The following is a 22,099-nucleotide window of genomic DNA, read 5'->3' as shown; positions in this document are numbered from 1 at the left end:
CTTCTCCCATCCAATCTGCAATCAGTTTCAAAAAAGACCTGTAACAGAAAGGAGTGGAAACTCAAGAAAATATTAAACTCTAAAGACTAACTTTCCCCCTCCAGCAGGTCCTTTTCTATTGATGCCCATTAACTCAAGTTTATGGAGTCTGTTAGCTCTGCCACAGTGCTGTGTGGGTCTCTTATAATATTAGCATCTCGCTGGGGAGTGCCCAGAGTTCCTGTGTAAAGGTACATACCGGTAGTTTAACAACTGAGGTGGAGCTGACCAGAGCCATTCCTATCACCTTTCTGGTTTCTCAGTTGACAAAGAAGAATTTCCGGTTTAGCTTCTGCTTTACACAGAAAAGGCAGCCAATTCCTGCTGGTGGGGATTAAATTCAGTGCATTGAGTTGAGGGTCAATAAGTTTTGCCACAATGTGCTCCATTCAAGCTCTGAGGTAGGAAGAGAAATGGCTAAACACCAGGAAGAAGGATTCTGTTAAGCTATGATGAAGAGAAACTAAAAAAAGTAAGTGGTCTTGCTTCTGTTTCCAATTAATACTTGCATTTTTAAAAAATCAAAGCTGCCTGCCTTACCTTGATGGCTGTAAAGTTATTACATACAGGGTTTTGGGGGGTATATATATATATTTAAAAAAGAATTATATATTACAAACTATTTTTGAAAAACAAAATACATCAAGGCTTAGGCAGATGTGTGACTCCCCAGCCTTCTAAACTGTCATTATCTGGTATGCTTAAGAGCTGCCTACGGTTGTTGTTGTTGTTTTTGAAAAACTGGATTTCTGCAGCAGCTCGTTTCTAATTCCCCAGAGATCTCTGATCTGTTTTATACAACAGTAACTGTAACTGTTTCAACTTGTAATAGTTTCCTGCCTTTTAAGACTGAAGGTGATTTTGTGGTGAAGCCAACTGAAAAAAATGTAACCCCAGGTTTTGTTTTTTTAAGGGTCCATAAGTAGGAGGATCCAGGAAATTATAACCCAGTTAGTTGCTATGAATAAACTCTAAAAATGGAAAGTCTTTTTAGAGTTAAAATTACCAAGCACAGAAACACAATTCTTCCCGAAGAAACGTCATCATGGCTTCTGCAAAAGTAACCCCTCCTGTCACACCAAACTTTTAGCATTCTGAGAGTGTCAATGAACATTTGGAACAGGAATGGAAGATACTGGCATCTCAGAAAAGACTCCTGAGTAAACTTAGTTGCCATGGCATAAGAGTAGGGGGTCCTTTTATGGATGTGTAACTGGTTACAGGAAGTAGGAAGTAGAAATAAATTGTTGGTTTTTCAGAATGGTGGTATGTAAGAAGTGGGGCTCCAAAAGATCAGTGGGGCCAGTGCTTCCTATCTTGTTCATAAATCTAGAGTTAGACCTGAACAGTGAGGTGGCCAGCTTTGCTGACAACATCAAGTTATTTCTATGGAATTTGGAGAATGAGGGCAGTTCACAGTCAAGCGAAATCTGCTTGAACCAAAATGAATGAGTGTGCATACTATCAAAAATGATGCCTCTGCCATACCACCTTCAGCACTCTCTTAGAAATTAATGTCTTCTTCCAGCCTGGACATCTTCTCCAGCCCTAGGAGGAGAATTATATTAGAAAACAATTTTCTGCTTTGTTTAATAGTGGCATGTTTAATGGGGGCACATTCATTTCTGATCTTTCACAGCGCCTCATAGAGTAGTGTGCAATCAATATTTCATTGGAAAGGACATTTTCATGCACTTGTTACCCACCGTCAGATGTAAACGCTCTTACATTTCGGTACTATCCAGAGATAGAATCACTGAAGCAAAAGCTTCTGTTTGAGCTTCAGCAGCTAAAGCTACAGCCTATTCAAGCAAGTGGGTTTGGGCTAGCCAGAGCTTGAGGTCCTCTGAATGTTGCTGTTCCCCTCCTGCATTGGCAACCTGCACCTGCAACTACCATTGTCCATGATCATTAACTATGCAGGCTTGGGCTGATGGAATGGGAGTCCAAAAGCACCTGGTGGGCTTCATAATCCCTGCCCTAAAATGCCCTACTGTTATTGCTCTTCCATTATAGTGGCACTGTTTCCAGAGACCTCTCTGGAGGTCAGAGCAGGAGCTGCAGAGACTGGCTTCCTCTCCATTCTTGTTCTCATCTCAACCACCCAAAGTCTACAGCAAGGTGCTCTTGGGACATGTTAAGGAATTTCCACCAAGCGGGTGCAGCAGGGCTGATGGCTGCTGCTGCTGCCTTGCCACTGGATGAAAGGCAGCAGCAAAGGGACAAAAATTGCCCTTAAGGCAGCACGGGGACACCAGAGTATAATATGGAGAGCAGAAGATTAGATAATAGATTCAAAAAGTGAGAACTGCCACAAAACATTTCAGTGAGGAGTGGTCCAGTTCGGGGTTCTAACCAGACAGTAGCAGTTGCACAGGTGTGGCTGTGTTGCCCAACTCATTTTGCAATTCTGCAAGTCCTTGTCAGTTACTGGGAGGGCATGGGGTAAGGCAGGGCAAGGCAGGGAGCTCAGCTCAGCATGGTGCAGGCGCAGTGTGGGGAGCACTGGATAGATTCCGCTGCTGCACTGCACCATGCCAAGCTCCCTGCTGCATTTCCCCTTCCCTCTCAGTAACTGGCAGTGATGTGCGGTACTGAGAAGTCAGTAAAGCGATGCAGCCTGCACAGTCCCGCCAGCTACAATTGCAATTAACTGGTAAAGCCCTTTCCAAGGATGTTCCTTTCTGCCCACTTCTGCAACAGTCAGTCAGCAGTCTGTGGCTACTTTGAACATGTTCAGTACCCACTGGGTGTTTTGGGGTCTGCCCAACTCTTGCTTTAGGGTTTTCATTTTTATACTTCCTTAAGGTTTCTCTGAGCCTACTGATACCTCCCTCTGCTGCCATTTAGGTTGCATAGGAATCCACCCTTCTCTGAGTTTGCTATTATTGTATAGGATATTATTAGTATTATATTGCTATTGTTATATAGGCTGTATTATTTAGGAGTATAGCTTGCCTTATCTTGGGGAATCACAACACATATAAAAATGTGCATTCTTTGTGCATTTTTGTCCTTGTTGCTATGTTCTCTTGTTAAATATTGCAACACTAAAAGTTGCTTATTTTGGTTCTTCACAGTGTACAATATCCTTTGAGAGTTTCCCCTATTCCCCAGGGATGGAGAGGTACAAATATGTGTTGGGAGTTGTACCCTTACAGATCATTATTTCCAACTACCTCCACCAGAGCAAAACACACAGGACAGTTTCAAAGATGTGCTTTGTTACGTATGTCAGAGTGGGAAACAAGTCACATTTTCTTATGGTGGAAGTGGTGAACTGCACTGCCCCACAGGCCCAAGTATTTTTTTTTCAAGCAGGGGGAACAGGACCCAGGGACCACCTACCACTTCTGTCTGTGGTGGAGTGGCAGTAAAGGTATCCGCTGTAGTGGTGAGAATAATGATGCAAACAGAGCTGCACCCAAGCATTTTACTGGGAAACTTGGGGGACAGACTTAGATCTTATATGCATATGTATTATATTATATTATGTTGGCTTGGATGGTGAAACTGTAGCTAAGAACTAGGAATCAAGACATTGACTATCCTGGAGTGTGCCTGGAATGCAGGAAGACTGGATTGGGTCTGGGGAAATAAAATTCAGCCCACAACCGAAGTGACTGGAAAGATGGGCAAGAGACAGGGGAGCAGTGGTCTGAAGTCATGGGTGAAGAGAAAAAAACCCTTTACACACTTATCCTGTGTGCACCTCAGGAAGGCATTAGGGAGTGGGGTCAGGTCTCTGCAGCTGGTGGTTCCAGAGGCAGCCCCACAGCCTGTGGAAGTGATTTAAAAGCCTGTGAGTTATGGTGTGGATGTGCCTCCACTAGTATGAAAGGAGTAGGTTTAAGCACTTGATCCCTACTTATTTTAGTGGATGATGCTTTGGAAACAAACCCAGCTGCCTGAATGCATTGTAGTCTGTGGATCAGACGAGCTAAGTCTGTGTATCCAGACTATGGCAAAAGGAACCCCTCTGCTGATATTAGGTCAAACCTGGGTCAGAGCAGCTCTTCTCTGAACCCCCCATCCTGGCCAAAAGTGGAAGCCAAGGCAGTCTGTGGCTGCCCGGCTTAAAGGAATCACATGTAATGCGTAGTCTCTTGTGATTTGCTTTCTTGCCCTTCTGTTTTTTAACCTTCTGGATGCCTAATACATTTCAAGGGGAGGAAGCACCATCTTGTTCTATGCCTCAGGCAACAAAATGTCTTGGGCTGGCCCTGTCAAGGATAGTTCCTGTGTACTTAGTAATGTTATGCTAGCGAGAAGCCTGGAAGCATCAGCTTTTCACAGTCATGAGTGAAGCTGAACAATCTGTTTCATGCAGTTATGAATACGTAGGAGCATTCTGGAGGCCCTATTGCAGGCGCAGCTAACCTGTGGCCCTCCAGGTTGGACTCCAGCTCCCATCAGCCCTAGCCAGCATAGCCAATGGATAATGGAAGTTGTAGTCCAGCAACGTTTGGAGGGCTACAGGGTCTTCAACCCTAGCACAGAGCATCTATCAAGAAAAAGGTGTCAACCTTAGACACAGGGCAGGCCCCAATGGATGGTGTTGTGCAATGCTCACCATCTGTGTTTACAATTTTTTTAGATCTTCAGCTGCTGAAAAGAAAGTTGAAGAGGCAATCTCCAGTAAGGGATGTTGTTTTAAGAACCATTCTTGCATTGATTGGAAAGCATGGCTTGCTATTTCCAGCTGCGTTTCTTGCTCGCTTAGAGAAATGTTAACTCTCAGTATGAGTGGGTGTGGGACAGAAGCCAAGATAAATAAGCAAATACATTGACGCATCTGCCGCCCTGATTTGACGTGCCTCTTGTGAGTGTGTTCCCAGGGCGGAGTTTGGGTTTCACACCTTGTTCTGATTACAGAATAGGTAACAGGCAATATGCAGGCAGGTAGAAAGGAAGGAAAAAGTCTGTGTATCTTACTTGTTCCTTGTGTATTATTAGCTAGGACTTGGCTAAGTAATGTGAAAATGATGAAAAAATCCTTATTTAAAAAGTCCCCTTCTCAAATTTGGAAATATTCCCACTTCTAAGTTATATCAGTTCAAAGAAATACATACATTCTGTTGGGGTGTGCCATTCTGAGGTGGATCAGGAAAGGGGGAAAATGAGTCTTCCACAAAAGTTAATCTGCTTATTCCTCCCTTATTGGACCTTAGGATGCCCCCCTCCACTCTGCACATGCTCAGAGGAGATTTCTATTATTACTTCACACTTTAGAAAGCTAGATGTAGCTACAAAAGGATTGTTTGTGGTACTTGTTTATTTTTCTTTTCTTAAGGAGGTGGTATTAAAAATGCCTTCTGATTTCTGGTTCAAATTAGGCCCTTATTATGAACTGTAACCTGCATAGGTGAGGTTGGAAGTGAGGAGATTTCACCCCTCCCATACACAAGAATCTCCTGATGATCTCCTGATGGTCTCTGCTGACTCTCCAGAGAGAAGGAGGCGTGTCCTGCCTATCTACTTATTCTGCCCAGCAACATATCAGTGTGTGTGTGTGTGAGAGAGAGTCAGTCAGTCAGTGTATCGGAGAGAGTGAGAGTGTTAGAGATCCTAGAGATAAGATTGCTGCTAAGAGCAGCTGCAGACTCTCAGTGTAGCATTGATTTATGCTTAGAATATTCAGCTCTGTATATAGTTTTGTATCATAGTTGTAGTTACAGAATAAAAGGAAGATATTCTACAGAGCTGCTCTCCGAGTGGTTTATACTCTGCAAGACTCTGCAAAACTCTGCTGCGCAACGACTGTATTATTGAGACAGTGAATCCGGTGCTCTCAGCTCTAAGCTGTGAGTCCACAGCACTGTGACCTGTTCCTGTGGGAAAAGGAGGTCTCTGGCGGTGCTACCCAGCTCACCTAGCCCAGTCGGGGTTGAGGTGCATGAGTCCAGTTGGCGCACTGGCTCTAGGGCGATGCTGACAGGAAGATCATAAACTTTTTAAGGAAATAACGATTCCATTTGTTTTTCCAGCTTGCCTTCCTGAGCCAGAACAATGTCTAACACCAGCACTACACCCAGCAGCCCCAGTAACCTCACGGCAACCACTGCTGTGACCACTGCTCAGCCAAGCATCATTGAAGAATTTCTCAACAAAATTCCATGTGAGTGCATGAAAGGGTGGATGGGGTGGACTCAAATGTGATGTTTAAAGGATTGCTGGAAGACCTTGTCATGGGCCTCATTTTGATTTTCTAAGTTAAAGCTGTTGTTTCTTCCTGTTTTAGCTTCCAAAATATGTGTATGTGTTTTAACTGAAATTCACTTGACTTTTCCCAGAACTTCTGCATGTTGTACAGTTCATTAAGGAAATTCAGTGCAGCCCATAAGGACAGTAATTTCCTTGGCTAATTCAAACCAACTCAACATATGCAAACCCACCCCATTCCTCTCTACATTGACTTGCTATATATGCTCTTGAGGCACTTAACAATGGAGTACCATTTTGTGTAGGTCTGCACACATTGGAGAATACAAGAAGGGCAAAATCTTCTCCACAAGCTCAATTGAAATTGTTCTTGAGCAACTTCTGCTCACTTCAATGGCTGTTGTGCAGCTGATAATCATGGAACATTTTGCCTCAGGACAACTTCTTGACAACGTGAACCCTTCAGATGGTCAGATTCCTGCCTCATCTTCACTCTTTTCACTTCTCTTCCCTCATGCCTTCTCCCCATTTCCCTGAAAATATGTGAGGCACCAAATAAGAATAACAAAGAGAATTGTGATGCTATCATCTAAAAAGAAAAAAGAAAAGGAAGATGTTTGGCAAGAAGAGACACACTTACCTTTTGCCCTGCTCTTTCCAGGCACAGGTGCACACTTTAAAGCTCTTTTTTTGTCCCTGCAAAAACCCACTCTCTAAAGCTGAAGTGCAACAAATGGCAATTTGGATTTTCCATGGATTGCCATTTGCTCCAATTCAGCTTCAGAGAGTGGTTTTTCACAGGAAAAGCTACAGAGCAGGGGGAAATCCCCAATGCTTGGACACAGAGCTTTAAAGTGTGGACCTTGCCTGGAAAGAGCAGAGGAAAGATAAGTGTGAATAAGCCCACAGTCAAGTTGAGCATACAAATCACTGATAGTCATTTATAAGCTATGGCCACCACTGTGTTCCCATTGGTTGGTTTCTTTCCATTTCCTTTTCAGTCTATTCTAAATTGACTTTGACAACACAAAGTGAGAGAAGAAATTATTTGGCTGTTTTCGTGAGGGAGACTGCATTACACATTTTGCACAAATGAATTTCCTCTACTTCTCCCAGAACAGTTTCCTCTAAGGGGAACTAGCATGGGGAGTAACTATGCCATCTGGTGGTAATCATTACAAGAATTAAAAACAAAAGGGATTAGCTCAGGAACTGTTTTTCCCCCCTTGAAGAAGAGCAGAAATTAAAAGGATATACAAAAGCACCATAATTTTTTTTTCTATTTTCCTGGTGGCTATATGGATAGGACTGTAAAGGCTTGGATTTCAACATTCCTGTGTGATCAATTTATAATTTGCCATTTTATATTGATTATTCTGTTAAATTGTGTTAATTGAGTTGTTTGCTGCTTGCTGCTTTTTGCAGGACCTAAAAGCAGAAGGATATAAGCCAGTAAGTGAAATGAAAAAAATGAAATAATTTGCCTGCTGTTAGGAGGTGATACTAGAATTCCCAAAGACATTGACTGCATTTGGATGAGCATATCTTGGCTTAATAAACCAAGGTATGAAAAAGCCTGTTGTTTGTGCACAATTAAACCAGGAAGTCTCTTAATCATACTTTCCCATTTTGTCCTGATTTGGAAACCATGGTTATCAGTTTTGGAACAAGCTAACATATTAAGTCAACTTCAAATCATGTTTCAACATCCTGGCTTGTTCTGAACGAGGAAGCTATGGTTTCCAGCTCCAGATGAAACAGTAAAGGTAAAGGTACCCCTGACCATTAGGTCCAGTCGTGGATGACTGGTTGTGGCGCTCATCTCGCTTTACTGGCCGAGGGAGCCAGCGTTTGTCCATAGACATCTTCCAGGTCGGGGATTTGAACCACTGACCTTCTGATCGGCAAGCCCTAGGCTCTGTGGTTTAGACCACAGCGCCACCTGCATCCCAGATGAAACAGTAAACTATGGTTAATTTAATACTTCCTGGCTTGTTTGCTCATCATGTGAAGGAAGGGGCAAAGAGGCTGCTTGCTAATCTAAGATGTGAATGCAAAAATTGCTTTTGGGCAAGGATGCTTTATTAATGTGCACTACACAGAAAGTAAGAATGAGCACCTTTCTTTCTTTCTTTCTTTCTTTCTTTCTTTCTTTCTTCCTTTCTTCCTTTCTTCCTTTCTTCCTTTCTTCCTTTCTTCCTTTCTTTCTTTCTCCTAATGCTGGAACAGTACCCAGATGGGCTCTCATAGCTATTGCTGTCGCAGTGGGCCTGGTCCTCCTCCTCTTACTCATCTGCATCATCAAGTGCTGTTGTTGTAGGAAGAAACGCAAGAAGAAAGAGAAAATCGCCTTTCCCAGCACCAATGGCTCACCCACCCAAGCCACTCTGGTAGGTCTTATTGCTGCCCCATTGTGCCCTGGTGGGGTATGCTATGCACAAAGCATAGGCAAATTGGTGTGGGGCAAATTAAGAACTCTTAAGAGATCTTCTCAGAGCGTGATATTTGGGGAAAGCCAACTTGAAAGAGCAGACTACTTGTTTGGTTTGTTTGCGTTTGATATTGCTATTGGCACTATAGTTTTCACTACTTGGTTCCAAAATGGCTGTTCCTTAATGCTCACTCACAGCAACTATATTTTTGATTGCTGTTAATGTACCAGCTATAGATTTTAAACTGATATTTTGCCTCCAAGTGAATATAGAGAAGTACAATATGCTTAGCAAACTGACTCTTCTGTCTAAAAATTGTCCATAAAGAGAGGGTGCTGCTGTCTTGACAATAGATCCAACCTGATATCGATGACCTGGAGGGTGGACTGCAGAATGAGAAACGAGGACAGCTGCAATATTCTCTGGAGTATGACTTCCGTAGCCAGGAGGTATGATTCTCAAATCCCAGGGTAAATATTTGTGACCCTCTTTTATTATAAAGCTATATTATCACAACCTCTTCCCTCCCCCTCCTTCCAGCATTCAAAATCTTTCATTTTCACATAACCAGGTTTATATCCACCCCCCACCTATTCCACAACAGAGCAATCCTAAAATGGTGGTGGGGAGATTTCATGCCAGAGTAAACACCCTAATGGCACTGCTCCTCAGCTGCCTTTCCTGGGAGCTTACAATTGCTCCCTTAATGATCAGTCCCAACCATTGTCAGTATAGCTGGCTTTTCCTTCATTCTCACCCAGCCCATATGTCCGAAGCTGGAGTCAGGAGGTCAGCAATAAAACAATAAGCACTCGATGTCAGTGAAGTTAACTCTCTATTCAAAGAAACAAAACAACTCAGTCCTAGTGGTCACAGCAACCCTTCCCGGTAGGTCTTTCCCCAATAAAGCAGTTGTAAGGATTGAAGGTCCCCACCTGCCCACCGTGCTCTAAGTCTTTTCCTCCCCTGGTTCCTTCCGCAGCAGCCTAAGGCTCCATCATCTTGTCTCTTTTTGTTCCACCCTCCTCATACCTCTTCAGGTTCTGGGAATCCAGAAGGGAGGGGAGCTGGTCACAGCAGGAGGGGGAGACTCCATGTCTTCTTTAGCAGCCTGCCTCATCTCTGCCTCTTGGCCGCTTCTACTTCTGCCTCTGATTCTGGGCTGCCATCTGCCACAGCCTCTTCCTGCTCTCTAAACTCTGTTGTCTCTTCAGCTTCTGACACCTCTTCATCCTCCCAGTCTGCTCCCTCTTCTCCCTCTGACCATGCATCACCATCCCACCACCAGTCTCCAGACTCTGAGCCTTCTTCCCCATGGGGTTCCCTTGGGGGTTCACCAGCTGGTGCCTCCCCCCACTGCTCTGCATCGAGCCAGTCCATGACACCGTAGCTTACATCAGTTATGCCATCCTAATAGCAATTTTTTCATCTGATTCCTTCCTATCCTCTGCTACTCCGAACAGTTTTTTTCTAACTTTCCTGCTTTTCCATACCATATGTAGCCTTGGTTTCCCCACTCCAGCTGTAGCCTATTTCTGCAGTGTCTAAGGGTATGTAAGCCATTCTACGATGTTAAATGCTTTGGTGTTGATTCTCTTTAAGATGAAGGTTGGAGTGAAGCAGGCGGCAGATCTTAAGGCTATGGACAGCGGGGGCACTTCTGATCCCTATGTGATTGCCTACTTGACATCTGATATGAGGAAGAAGTATGAGACAAAGGTTTACCGTAAGACACTGAACCCTGTTTTCAATGAGAGCTTCATTTTTAAGGTAGGAGGTAGTCACCTCTATCAATCAGTTCATTGCTCCATTTTAGCATTGCAGTGTGTAGATTTGTTTATATTATGCAGAAAATCAGTTAAAAGACCTTGGGTAAAAAGAAAAGAAAAAATCAACATTACCAATCTGGTGTAGTTTAATTGAGTTGAGTGAGATTACACCACCTTAAATGGCCAGCAAATTGTCTTGTTGAGACTAATATCTCGAGCTCACGTGATAGCAAGCACAGTGTCTTCCACCTGGCAATAGGCAGGGCAGGGCAGGGTCGCATTGCTTACTTGGCTTCCCAACACTGGGGTCATGGCCAGTTCCTGAGAGGGTCAGGGGTGAAGTGGGAGGCAGGCTGGTGCCACGTTGGCACAGTGGCAAGAGCTGAGTACCAGTTGGTGTGGACAAATGGCAGTAGATAGTTATTTCCATCATACTCTGCTTATAATCTTCCTTGGGTTATTTTTCTGTCCATTGTTGGAGACAGTGCTATACACTGTGGACTTTCAGCCCAGTCTGTTATGCTGAAGTATGACATTCCTGTATCAAACACAATAATTCTTGCATTAAACCCATAAAATAACTGTGGGGAACCTTTGGTCCTCAAAATGTTGCTGAACTACAACTCCCCTCAGCAAGCATGGCCAGAGGCTAGGGATTCAGTAGCATCTGTATGGCCACTCCCACCATACAACTTTAGGCAGGCCTGCAATTTGGGCCTGCTGGAAAAAGCTGGAAATCAGTTTGCTTTCTCCCGCTTTCCTCCTTGCCAGATACCCCAGGCAGATATAGCAGAATCCACACTGGTGATGCAGGTGTATGATTTCAACCGCTTCTCCAAGCACGACATCATTGGTGAGATGCGGATCCCTCTTGGTGATGTTGATTTGCAGCACGTCATTGAGCAATGGCAGGAGCTCACTGAAGCCAGCAAGATGGAGGTTGGTATTATCAAGCAGTGTGGCAAATCCTCTGGGCATTGCAAGTGTCTCCCAGAGTGGGTTACAAAAAATAATAAAAACAAATGTGAATACAAAAAAGTAAAATAAGCTAAACGTCACTGTGGTAAAAGCAGCACAAAATGGTGAGCGGTGTTAAAGTTGCATCTAAAAAACTTCTGCAAAATAATTTTAAGGAGTCTTTACCAGGCACTGAAATGACAATAAAGCAAACAGCAGGTGTGTCTTTCTGGGGAGAGTGTTCCACAGGTAGGATGCTACCACTGAGAAGGCCCTTTCAGGTCCTCAGATGATAAGCAGCCACAGGAAGCCTTCTACTGAAGATCTGTATGTATGATTAGGTTCACGAGGAGATAGCACCCTTATCCTATGCCATGAAGTGCTTTAAAGGTCAAAAGCAGCATTTTAAATTGGGAAACAGGCTGGGAGCCTATGTAGTTGGTTTAGCATAGCATAGCTGCAATCCCACTTAGTCTGCACTAATTGCTGTTTTCAAAGGCGGCTGCACATACAGTAGTCTAACTTGGTGGTTACCTGAGCATGGATAACTGAGCAGATATGCTCAGACTGTGATTCTGAACATGGTATGGACAACACAACAGTGCTTTTTGATGTTGGGACTTAGTCCTATGCTGTGCAGCAACACCTGCCTTTGCCAAGGATGCCAACTTAGCTAGTTTGGCACAGGTTTTCACTTCTGCTGTGCCAGCTGAAGCAACAATGTAGGGCCAGGCTGCACAATGTTCAGAGGGGAGTTATTGCTCATTCCCCCATGCCCTTGCAAAACCTGCTGGGGCAAGCCTACAGATCAATGTACAGGATAAAGAAACTTCTTCCATCAAAATATCACATCACAAAAAGGGTATGTTGTTAGCTTGAAATTCTGTGAAAAGAAAATGCCAAATGGATCCATTTAGTCACAATATCAACTGATTTCACCAATGACGTCCAATCCAGTGGCGTAGCGTGGGGGGTGCAGGGGGGGCCGGCCGCACCGGGCGCAACATCGGGGGGGGGCGCGCTCGCACTCGCAATCTAGTGGAAGAGACTCGAAGGCTAAAATCCACGGGTTAGGGGGCACAAATTACTTGCCTTGCCCCGGGTGCTGACAACCAATGCTACGCCACTGGTTCAATCAAAAAATGCTCTAATTATACACGCTTCATTATATAAGTTGATTACATAAGGAGTTTGTCATACTGGAAGTTATATAATTTCTGCCACTTGCAGGGTGGCGTATGTTGCAAATTGTGCTAATTTTTTTGTAGGTTGGAATGCAAATCCTTTGCAGTCTGAGAACAGTGTGCCAAAACATCAATTCTAATTTTGGTTCCGATAAAACCAAAGTCTTTTTTCCATTCTGTTTTGTAGAGGTTTTCAAAAACAAAGTATGACATAGCGTGTTTGCTGCATATTCAACTTTTGTGAGGCAGCAAAACAGGATGGAAAGCTAAGCCAGGGGTGTAGGAGAGGCTATGGTCAGAAACAAAGCAGCATAGGCTTTAACTGAAACAAAATAAAAAAATTCCTTCCAGTAGTACTTTAGAGACCAACTAAGTTTGCCTAAGGTGCTACTGGAAGGATTTTTTTTATTTTGTTTTGACTACGGCAGACCAACACGGCTACCTACCTGTAAATAGGCTATAACTGTTAAACACTTTCTAAAATACCTTGTCTGAGAATACTATCAAAAAGGGGTGTGGTCAGCATGCAATTTCCAAAATGATAAGTTCCAAGACTGAAATTGTATGGAAACCCCTATACAAGGAAGCCTTGTCCATCAGTTTTAAGTATATGAGGACAAACAGAAGTTGCTCAGTGACTGTACATACTTGTATGTATTTTTCTTTATTATATAATATTTCAAATCTGTTTCTTTAAATACAAGGCTTTGCCAAGCATGGAAGGGGATGTAATGAATGGATGTTGTTAAAAGGAATGTCTGCATGGCTGCAGGATTGCCAACAGCAGCAAGAGATTTCTTTTACTTATGCCGCTGGGATAAAGCCAAGCTCTAACTTTATATCCGACTACTTATTGTCATAAGGGTTTGGGAACAGGCACACATTATAGAGTTATTATTTAAATCAAGATATTTTTACAAAACTTGTTTCTGCTTTCATTCTCTTATAGAACTAACTAATCAAGAAGTGCCCAGATTGACAACTGGATCACTTCTAGCTCAGACAAGTAGCTAGAGAGCCATTTTCAGTTGTAACAGCACTGCTAATATTGGTCATATCTAGTATATCTGGATAATAAAGTCTGGAAGGAAGGCCTGTTCATTAATTCTAAGTATGTACAGACAAGCTGAAGTTGTCCAGAATGCACACATCCTCCTTGACACAAACCTGTGCCTGCCACAGGCTGAGCTGGCCATATAATGTCAATCTGAGGTCCCTTTGAGTCACAGGAGCAAAGTGCCTCCTAGGAACTGACACTTTCTAGAGGGAACTGTCTCATCAATAGTTCGCTGCCTAGAGGCTATATAGAGGAACAAGGAAGGGCTGGATCAGGGATGGTGCACTGGGGCTCTCCAGAAGTTGTTTGGCTCCTGCTTCTGTCAGTCACAGCCAGCGCATGGCCAATGGTAGGAGATGATGCAACATCTGGAGAGCCACAGGTTCTCCATCCTTGGGCTAAATAAGGGCATACCAACAACAAGGGAGGGAATGTGTCAGCACGTAGCCCACTGAGTGCAGAGGCAGATGTAAGCAGGATGTGTGAATCAACCTGAAGTAGCTACTTCCCTCTGGGTCCATATGCCTCAACTCTCCCATGATCATGTATCCTGCATTCATACTATTTCAGACTATGAAATATAGTTTAATTGTATTTAACACATAACTAATCTATAGTAAGCGAACATGAATAGGTGTATCCCAAACAGTGGAACATTAGGTACTCTGAAGGGTTGTAAGAAGCAATGCCCACAGGCGTTTCATTAACATTTACCATTTTGTCCAAAGAGCAGTAGTCATGTCATCTATTGCTCATGACATTCCTTCAGACAACTGAGTTTCAATGATTAATCCCTATTGTTTGGTGATAGCAAATGCCAATGTGCCTCAGGATAAAACTGGCTTTCTCAATCAATCAAACAATTTATTGTGTATAGCCAAAGGCATTTACAATGAACAGCAGAGGGCAAAAGCAAGGCTGAAATCACACTGGTTTTCTGTAGCACATCTTTATTATCCCAAACCGTTGAGGAAAGGCTAAGGAAGCTTTAATTGAAAAAAATGATCATGCGCCACTTGAGAATTCCCCATGGTTCCTGGCTGGTAGCTACTGTAGGCGGAGAAATGAGTTTGATAGTATCTTGGCCCTAGCAAGGCAATTCTTATTTCCTGATTACTGCTGTGGAACTTGTATATTCCTCTTGAGCAGAACGTTGGGAATGTTATTCAGCCCAGGGGCTACATTCCCTTCTGAACAACCTTCTGGGCTCCACAGACCAATGGTGGCTGGGGCCAGAGGCAGTTCAATAAACATAAATGCTATCTTTGCACAGTAGCCTCATTTCCACACACACACACACACACACACACTTTTCTCCATCCTGTCGAGCAAGTAGGGTCATCAGAGTTGAAGGACACTTTTCAGCTAACCCAAAGCACTCAAAGAGCGGTGCTCTGGGGAGAATCTTGAGGGCTAGATAAAGCAGACTAGAGGGTCACATTTGACCCCAGACCTGGGGTTCCCCATCCCTGGTCTAGAGAGCACTATGTAGCAATGAATATAGCAGATAGTCTTTGCACAATCTAAGCTGTTGTATCCTAACATAATTAGAAAGCTGAGGCCAATGTACTCTTTTCACAAACCATTGTGTTTTTTGGGTGGGTGTATTCCGCAACAGGACACGGGTGGTGCTGTGGGTTAAACCACAGAGCCTAGGACTTGCCGATCAGAAGGTCGGCGGTTTGAATCCCCATGACGGGGTGAGCTCCCATTGCTTGGTCCCTGCTCCTGCCAACCTAGCAGTTCGAAAGCACGTCAAAGTGCATGTAGATAAATAGGTACCGCTCTGGCAGGAAGGTAAATGGTGTTTCTGTGCGCTGCTCTGGTTCGCCAGAAGCGGCTTAGTCATGCTGGCCACATGACCCGGAAGCTGTATGCCGGCTCCCTCGGCCAATAAAGCGTGATGAGCGCCGCAACCCCAGAGTCGGTCATGACTGGACCTAATGGTCAGGGGTCCCTTTACCTTATTCTGCAACATGACCTTGATGTAATAATAGTACACTAGGGTGGGTTTATACTGGGCCATACACATGCCGTTCCCATTTATCAGTTGTTCCATTATACTTCCCCAATGTTATTACAGTACAGTTGTACCTTGGTTTTCTAACAGCTTAGTTCATGAACAACTTGGAACTTGAATGCCGCAAACCTGGAAGTAGGTGTTCTGGTTTGCAAACCTTGCCTCGGAAGCCAAACGTCCACCATAGCTTTTAAGGTTTCTGAGGCTTCTGATTGGCTGCAGGACACCCCTACAGCCAATTGGAAGCCACACCTTGGTTTCCAAATGTTTTGGAAGTCAGACGGACTTTCAGAACGCATTCTGTTCAAAAACCAAGGTACGACTGTATTGCCATCTGGAGGGGCACTGTAACACAACAACAATGGACACCCCCATCCCCAAAAGGAATTTTTCTGCTGTGAAAAGCTACTTGTATGTCAACAGAAAGCTATGCTACATGCTAAAAAATGAAGCAAAACTTTTGCAGGAGGAAACAGCATTAAAAGCAGAATCATACATGGGCACCCTGATACCATACCACATCTCATCCTCAATACACAACGAAAAGGATGTCTGGAGGGGTCCTTGTTTCCTTTAGAATCAAATTCTGAGAACACTGATTCTCTTGGTCTGTAGCAGAAGCTGCTTGTGCACAGTGGTGATTGAATGATTCCTGTGACATCGCAAACCCATATTCCCAAGAAAGTGTTTCAACTTAAAAATATATATTGTGGTTTGTTTAAATAAATAAAAATCAAAGCAATGAAAGAACATTCCATGAAATAAACTAGCAGGTGGTACAATATTGATATAATAGGAAGGCAGGCTTCTTGCCTGGGGGTGGGGAATGACAAGACAGATGGTTGAATCAGCATTCAAAATTGCTCTGAAGTACAGGGAAAAAATCATTTTCATATTGTGGAAGAAAACTATATGGCAACCCCTTTCCCCCCCACCCCTTAAAGGTATGCTTGTACATGCCCTTAGAACAGAAGCAGTATTATTCTCTAAATGCCCACATGAAATAGTGATTCCAGCCAATACAGATGTCATGTGGGCGATCCTGCCCAACTTTTAAATAGCCATGGGCTGCTTCAGTTTTGATCAGAGTTACTGGTGCTGCCAAAGGGGAATCCATGACATTTTCTTGAATTAAATCACCCCCTTAGCCAAAACTCCTATCAGCCCTGCCTGAGGTAGCAGATACAGACAAGTACATGTTTGGTTCCTTCCTGTAATCCCCCCCCCCCCGTGTGGCTAATAACAGCTTCATAGGAGGGTCCATTTAGATTGGAGGGAAATGGCATGGAATCAATTTGATTTGAGAGGAGGGCATCTCTGTGCATAGTAGGAGAGCCCTTCTTTCATCTCCGTCTCATCACAACTGTCCTATCTTCTTCTGAGGTCAGGGAAAGGACTTTGAAGGACAGTGATCATGGCTTCCAGGGAGCTTTGAGACTTGGACACTCCACAATTGGGCCTTCAGTTTCTGCTCTTAGTTTGTCAGTGGGTTGAAAAATTTTATATTTAATCTTCCTCCTTCCTCCTGCCTTTTTCTTCTTGTAACAGCAAGAGCGCCTTGGGGAGATTTGCTTCTCACTCCGATATGTTCCCAGCACCAGCAAATTAACTGTGGTCATCGTGGAAGCCAAAAAGCTCAAGCGGATGGATGCACACGGCCTGTCAGGTAATGGGAAAGGATAGCTGGAGCTCACTGTTCAAAGTGAAGGGATGTGAAATAGATGTAGGGGCCCCTCAAACGAAGTCTGGAAGGCTAGGATCATCTTTGACCTACTACAACCTGGAGGACACCTTGCCAGCTATCTTCCCACTGCCCTTGAAAATAGGAAAGATGCCTTGATCATAAGAGCTGCACACCTATCTCTTGTGCCATGACAGAGAATGTGCTTGTCTGCTGCTGCGGATATTCAGATCATGCCGCTGGAACAATACTTTAGGGCAAAGATTTACATCTTAAGATAAGGGAACTGTGTCAAATCCGAGTGAGTCTTATTTTTTAGAAGCTAGCAAGGAATTATCCCTGCCTCCTCCAAAAGTTATCAGAACAGCAGTTTAGTCTTAAGATGACCCTTTAAGGAAGGACAGGCTGCATCCAAGGCTCAACAAGACCATTCAACACGTTTCACGAGCAAGAGATTCGAACCTGGGTTCCTACTCCAAACCCAACACTGAGTCCTAGACACTGTACCACTAGCTGCTGGCAAAGCTAAGTGGTGAGCTAGGAGAGGGGTGGGGAACTTGTATCCCCTCAGATGTTGCTGGACTACAACTCCCATCATCTCTTGCAGCGTTTCTGGGGCTGATGGGCATTGGAGTCCAGCAACATCTGGAGAGCCACAGGTTCCCTGCTCCGGAGTTAGGATGTGTGATGAAAGTCCAAAAGAAAGAGACCTTATTCAGTACAGCCCCCTTATATTGTAGTAATATATATGGTAGATTCCTTCTTCAGACTGTCAACAGTTTCTGACTTTTCCCTCTCCCTCCTCCATCCCAGATCCCTATGTCAAAGTGCAGCTTATTCTGAATAAAAAGAGATGGAAGAAGAAGAAGACAAGTGTGAAGAAAAACACATTACATCCCTACTTCAATGAGGCATTTGTTTTTGAAGTGCCCCTCAGCTTGATCCAGGTATGTTTCTCTGTCCAGAGGGCACCATTTCATGGGAGACAGATGTTTCTAGGGAATTAGCATTAACCTAGACATCTTTGCTTGTTGCCTCTGCAGAGGATCTGCTACGAGCACTTCTCTTGTTACACTGAAATAAGCTTTGATGGCTACAGCTGTTCTTGCTCTTTCATATCTGTTACTGAGCCTCTCCTTCTCTACCAAAGGCTCATAATGGTTTGCACATAGGAAAACTTACACAAAACTTACAAATAAAAGAATCTCAACACCATATTCATATCTAGCCACACAACACTTGCATTAATGGTGCAAAGCTGTATCTCAGTGGTGGAGCATCTGCTTTGCGTGCAGGCTAGGACAGACCCGTCTGAAACTCTGAGGAGCTGCTGCCCAGTGGCGTAGCGTGGGGGGTGCAGGGGGGGCCGGCCGCACCGGGCGCAACATCTGGGGGGGCGCTCGCACTCGCAGCTCTCTGCCCCCTGCTAAAATCCACGGGTTAGGGGGCGCAAATTACTTGCCTTGCCCCGGGTGCTGACAACCCACGCTACGCCACTGCTGCTGCCAACCAGTGTACTGAGCTAGGTGGACCAAGGGCCTGACCAATGGCAAGACAGCTTTATATGATTTCTGCAGCATCATGGGGGCTGCTTTTCCATGGATTCAACCCATGGCATTGGTGCAAAATTTAAAGGCCTAACACCATGGGGACATGGCCAATGGCACAGGTTCTTACGATGCAGTTGTTTCCTGTTTGGGGTTGGGGCTGACAGTTGGATGGTAACTGGTATGTCCAACGTCCTGGAACAGTTGGGTGATAATTGGTACAAATGACATGCTGGTGGCCTTTAAACATTTCCCACAGTGCAAATAGATAAATTCCATGCCACTACTATAACATCCAAAGCAGGGGTGCGGTGTTAGAATTCCTGCTCCATGATTGCAGTCATGGGATTGTTGTCTATCACATGACGGTATATGTTTGACTCCACAGAGTGGGACGTGATGGAGACAGGATGTTTGTGTTGCTGTGTTCCGTGAAGTGGGACTATTGTCCTTTGTTCTCTCTCTTTGCTGTCTGATGCTAGAGAGAGAGGGAGCCATGTTGCAGTGCTCCATGTGTGTTTATGTGTAAATAAAGTAGATTAGCCAAAATGCTGAGTTGCTGAGGTCTGTTACACAAGCTGCAAAGACTCTGCAGATCCCTAAGTGTGCCGATGTTGGCATTGGTCGCTGTGATGTTCGAGCAGAAGAAAGCTTATGGAGCTCCCGAATGATCAGCTAGGAGGGAGAGAACATGCCAGTCGGGCATGTGTCTCTGCCAGGGTCCTACTCAAGAGTAGGATGAGCTCCTGACATGGGGAACCTGCGGCCCTCCGGATGTTGCTGGACTACAACTCCCACCGTCCCTCTGGCCATACTGGCTGGAGTTGATGGGCATAAGAGGGCTACAGGTTCCTGATCCCTGATCTAGAGAGCATAACAGTACAGAGGCAACCTTATGGGAAGAGGAGAATATGTGGTACATTGTGTCTGCAATGTGATAAAGCTCTCCCCACCCATTGTTAAAACTACTTTAATGTACCTGGAGGTCCACACTGGGCGTATGCTTCCTGAAAAGAATACATATTCCTCAAAGCTTCCATACTGCCCCCTGCTTCTTTCTATCCTCTCATCTCATTGCTTTGTGTCTTCTTCCCAGAATGTGGACCTGGTGATTTCTGTCTGGGATCGTGACAAAGTGTCCAAAGATGACCAGATTGGGAAGCTGTTTCTCAGCTGCCGAGCAACAGGCAACCAGCTACGTCACTGGTCGGATATGCTGGCCAACCCTCGCAGGCCTGTGGCACAGTGGCACAGCTTGCAGCCCGCGGAAGACGTTGACAAAACCCTGGGACTGAAGACTCGCTTCAAGCTGCCACTACCGAACAGCTAAGAACAAAACAAACCTCTCCACTGGAGAAGATAACCTCAATGCGCTTGGCTAGTAGGAAAAGTTTGCAAAGGAGCAGCTGGTAGCAGAAATCACAGTGTAGCATCATGATCACTTAGTCAGAAGTGTTCTGAAGGAGAATATTGATCGCTCTTTGCTTGAACTTAGACTCTAAAGGATATTTATCTTGGATGAGTGGGAATCCAAATGTGTGTATGTGTCTACAACCCATCACCATGGAATCCAGAAGTCACTGTTTCATCATGACGAAGAGACGCACACAAGATTCACAAGGCTGTACTAGCTTGAATTTAAAGAGGTGCTACTAACAGGATGTGCGGAAGGCCATGTGTGGACATGTGTGGAGCAGGAATTTCCACCGGGCCTATAAACATATTTGCAATCAATGCTCATTGCCCATGTTAAAAATCTTAAAATTGAGGGAACACACCCACACATGCCCACACATGCGCATATATATATATATATATATACACATACAGTGGTACCTCGGGTTACATATGCTTCAGGTTACATACGCTTCAGGTTACAGACTCCGCCAACCCAGGTTACAGACTCTGCCAACCTCGGGTTAAGAACTTTGCTTCCGGATGAGAACAGAAATTGTGCTCCGGCGGCGTGGCAGCAGCAGGAGGCCCCATTAGCTAAAGTGGTGCTTCAGGTTAAGAACAGTTTCAAATAAGAACAGACCTCCAGAACGAATTAAGTTATTAACCCGAGATACCACTGTATATATATAGCTACTAACAAACAGCTTGCTAAATAAAAAGAGACAGGTTAAATCGAAGGAATCAAATAATTTCTCCTTTCAACATTGCTGCTAGGTATTTTAGACAGGTTTTTCAGAGGACATAAGAGCCTGCTGGATCAGGCCAATGGCCCATCTAGTCCAGCATCCTGTTCTCACAGTGGTCAACCACATGCTTAAGGGAAACCCACAAGAAAGTCCCAAGCACAAGAGCACTCTTCCTTCCCTGCAGTTTCCAGCAACTGGTATCCAGAGGCATTATTGCCTCTGCCTGTGGAGGCAGAACATAGCCATTATGGTTAGTAGTCACTGATAGCCCTCGCCTCCACGATTTGTCTAATCCTCTTTTAAAACCATCCAAGTTGGTGGTCATCACTGCCTCCTGTGGGAGAGAGTTCACAGTTTAATGATGAGCTGCATGGAGTTCTTTTTCTGTAATAATCAGGTTATGTGTGCCTGCTCCTTAGAGTATACTAAGAAAAAAGCACACCAAGAACTCTGGCCAATATAAGTTTCAATAGTGGGAGTGGTCCCTACTCGCAAATCAAAAGTAAATTGTAACAAAAACTAATTGACTATTGATTTACAATTGACTATTGATTTGCGAGTTATGGGGATCTGAAACAAGATCTGTGTGTGAATTCTCAGCAACAAAAGCAAGCAAGCAAGCAAGCAAGCAAGCAAGCAAGCAAGCAAGCAGGGAGGGACAAATAAATCTTTATGGTTTCAATTTATTATGTTTGGGGCCAATAAAGAATAAATATGCTCAGTGTGACACAAAGGAGCATGCTATATCATTATTTTGTTCCAGCTGGGTACATTTGCCGCTTACGTTGCCAGAGACATGTATGGATTGCAATTGCCACCTGCCACTACTATCAAGTGTGTCAATATATGCTGCAATAACTAGGAGAAGATCTTGATTCCTCCTGCTACTAACCTCTTTGTAAGTCAAGTGTAGCTCAGCATTATGCCACTCTATCTTGTTCCTACCCCTGGTACTACTTCTTTGGTATCCCTGCAGGGTTTATTGTCCACAAATGGATTTGTGAGATGATATTAAAAACAGGTTCTTCCTCTTATTTGTGGAACAAGCAAGCAAAGACTTTCTGTTTCTGGATCTCAGGCAGTGACGTCTGCCATCATATAGAGAGC

The 22,099-nt window shown here is 44.2% G+C and overlaps 1 protein-coding gene across 1 annotated transcript; it reads left to right on the top strand.

Annotated features, from left to right (window-relative positions):
• The first annotated feature begins 269 nt into the window (after positions 1 to 269).
• SYT8 (synaptotagmin 8) lies at positions 270 to 22,026 on the top strand. Its single transcript, XM_080999448.1, has 9 exons — positions 270 to 511; positions 6,027 to 6,157; positions 8,431 to 8,591; positions 8,987 to 9,082; positions 10,236 to 10,403; positions 11,174 to 11,341; positions 17,169 to 17,286; positions 18,115 to 18,248; positions 19,945 to 22,026. Exons 2-9 carry the CDS (start codon positions 6,049 to 6,051, stop codon positions 20,176 to 20,178), a joined length of 1,188 nt encoding a protein of 395 aa, XP_080855574.1. The 5' UTR covers positions 270 to 511; positions 6,027 to 6,048; the 3' UTR covers positions 20,179 to 22,026.
• The last annotated feature ends 73 nt before the right edge of the window (positions 22,027 to 22,099 follow it).

The sequence above is a fragment of the Podarcis pityusensis genome (assembly GCF_964106645.2).
Source record: "Podarcis pityusensis genome assembly, chromosome: 1".
NCBI classification, from domain to species: domain Eukaryota; kingdom Metazoa; phylum Chordata; class Lepidosauria; order Squamata; family Lacertidae; genus Podarcis; species Podarcis pityusensis.
Note: the sequence above shows the minus strand (reverse complement) of the source record. Positions and strands in the feature narration are given on the sequence as shown.

What these genes read in the sequence shown, in the direction of transcription:
- SYT8 (XM_080999448.1), top strand. Translation starts at nt 6,049, where the DNA reads ATGTCTAACACCAGCACTACACCCAGCAGCCCCAGTAACCTCACGGCA. An exon ending in ATGAGAGCTTCATTTTTAAG is followed by an intron (nt 10,404 to 11,173) that starts GTAGGAGGTAGT and finishes CCTCCTTGCCAG; the next exon opens with ATACCCCAGGCAGATATAGC. An exon ending in CTGAAGCCAGCAAGATGGAG is followed by an intron (nt 11,342 to 17,168) that starts GTTGGTATTATC and finishes TTCTTGTAACAG; the next exon opens with CAAGAGCGCCTTGGGGAGAT.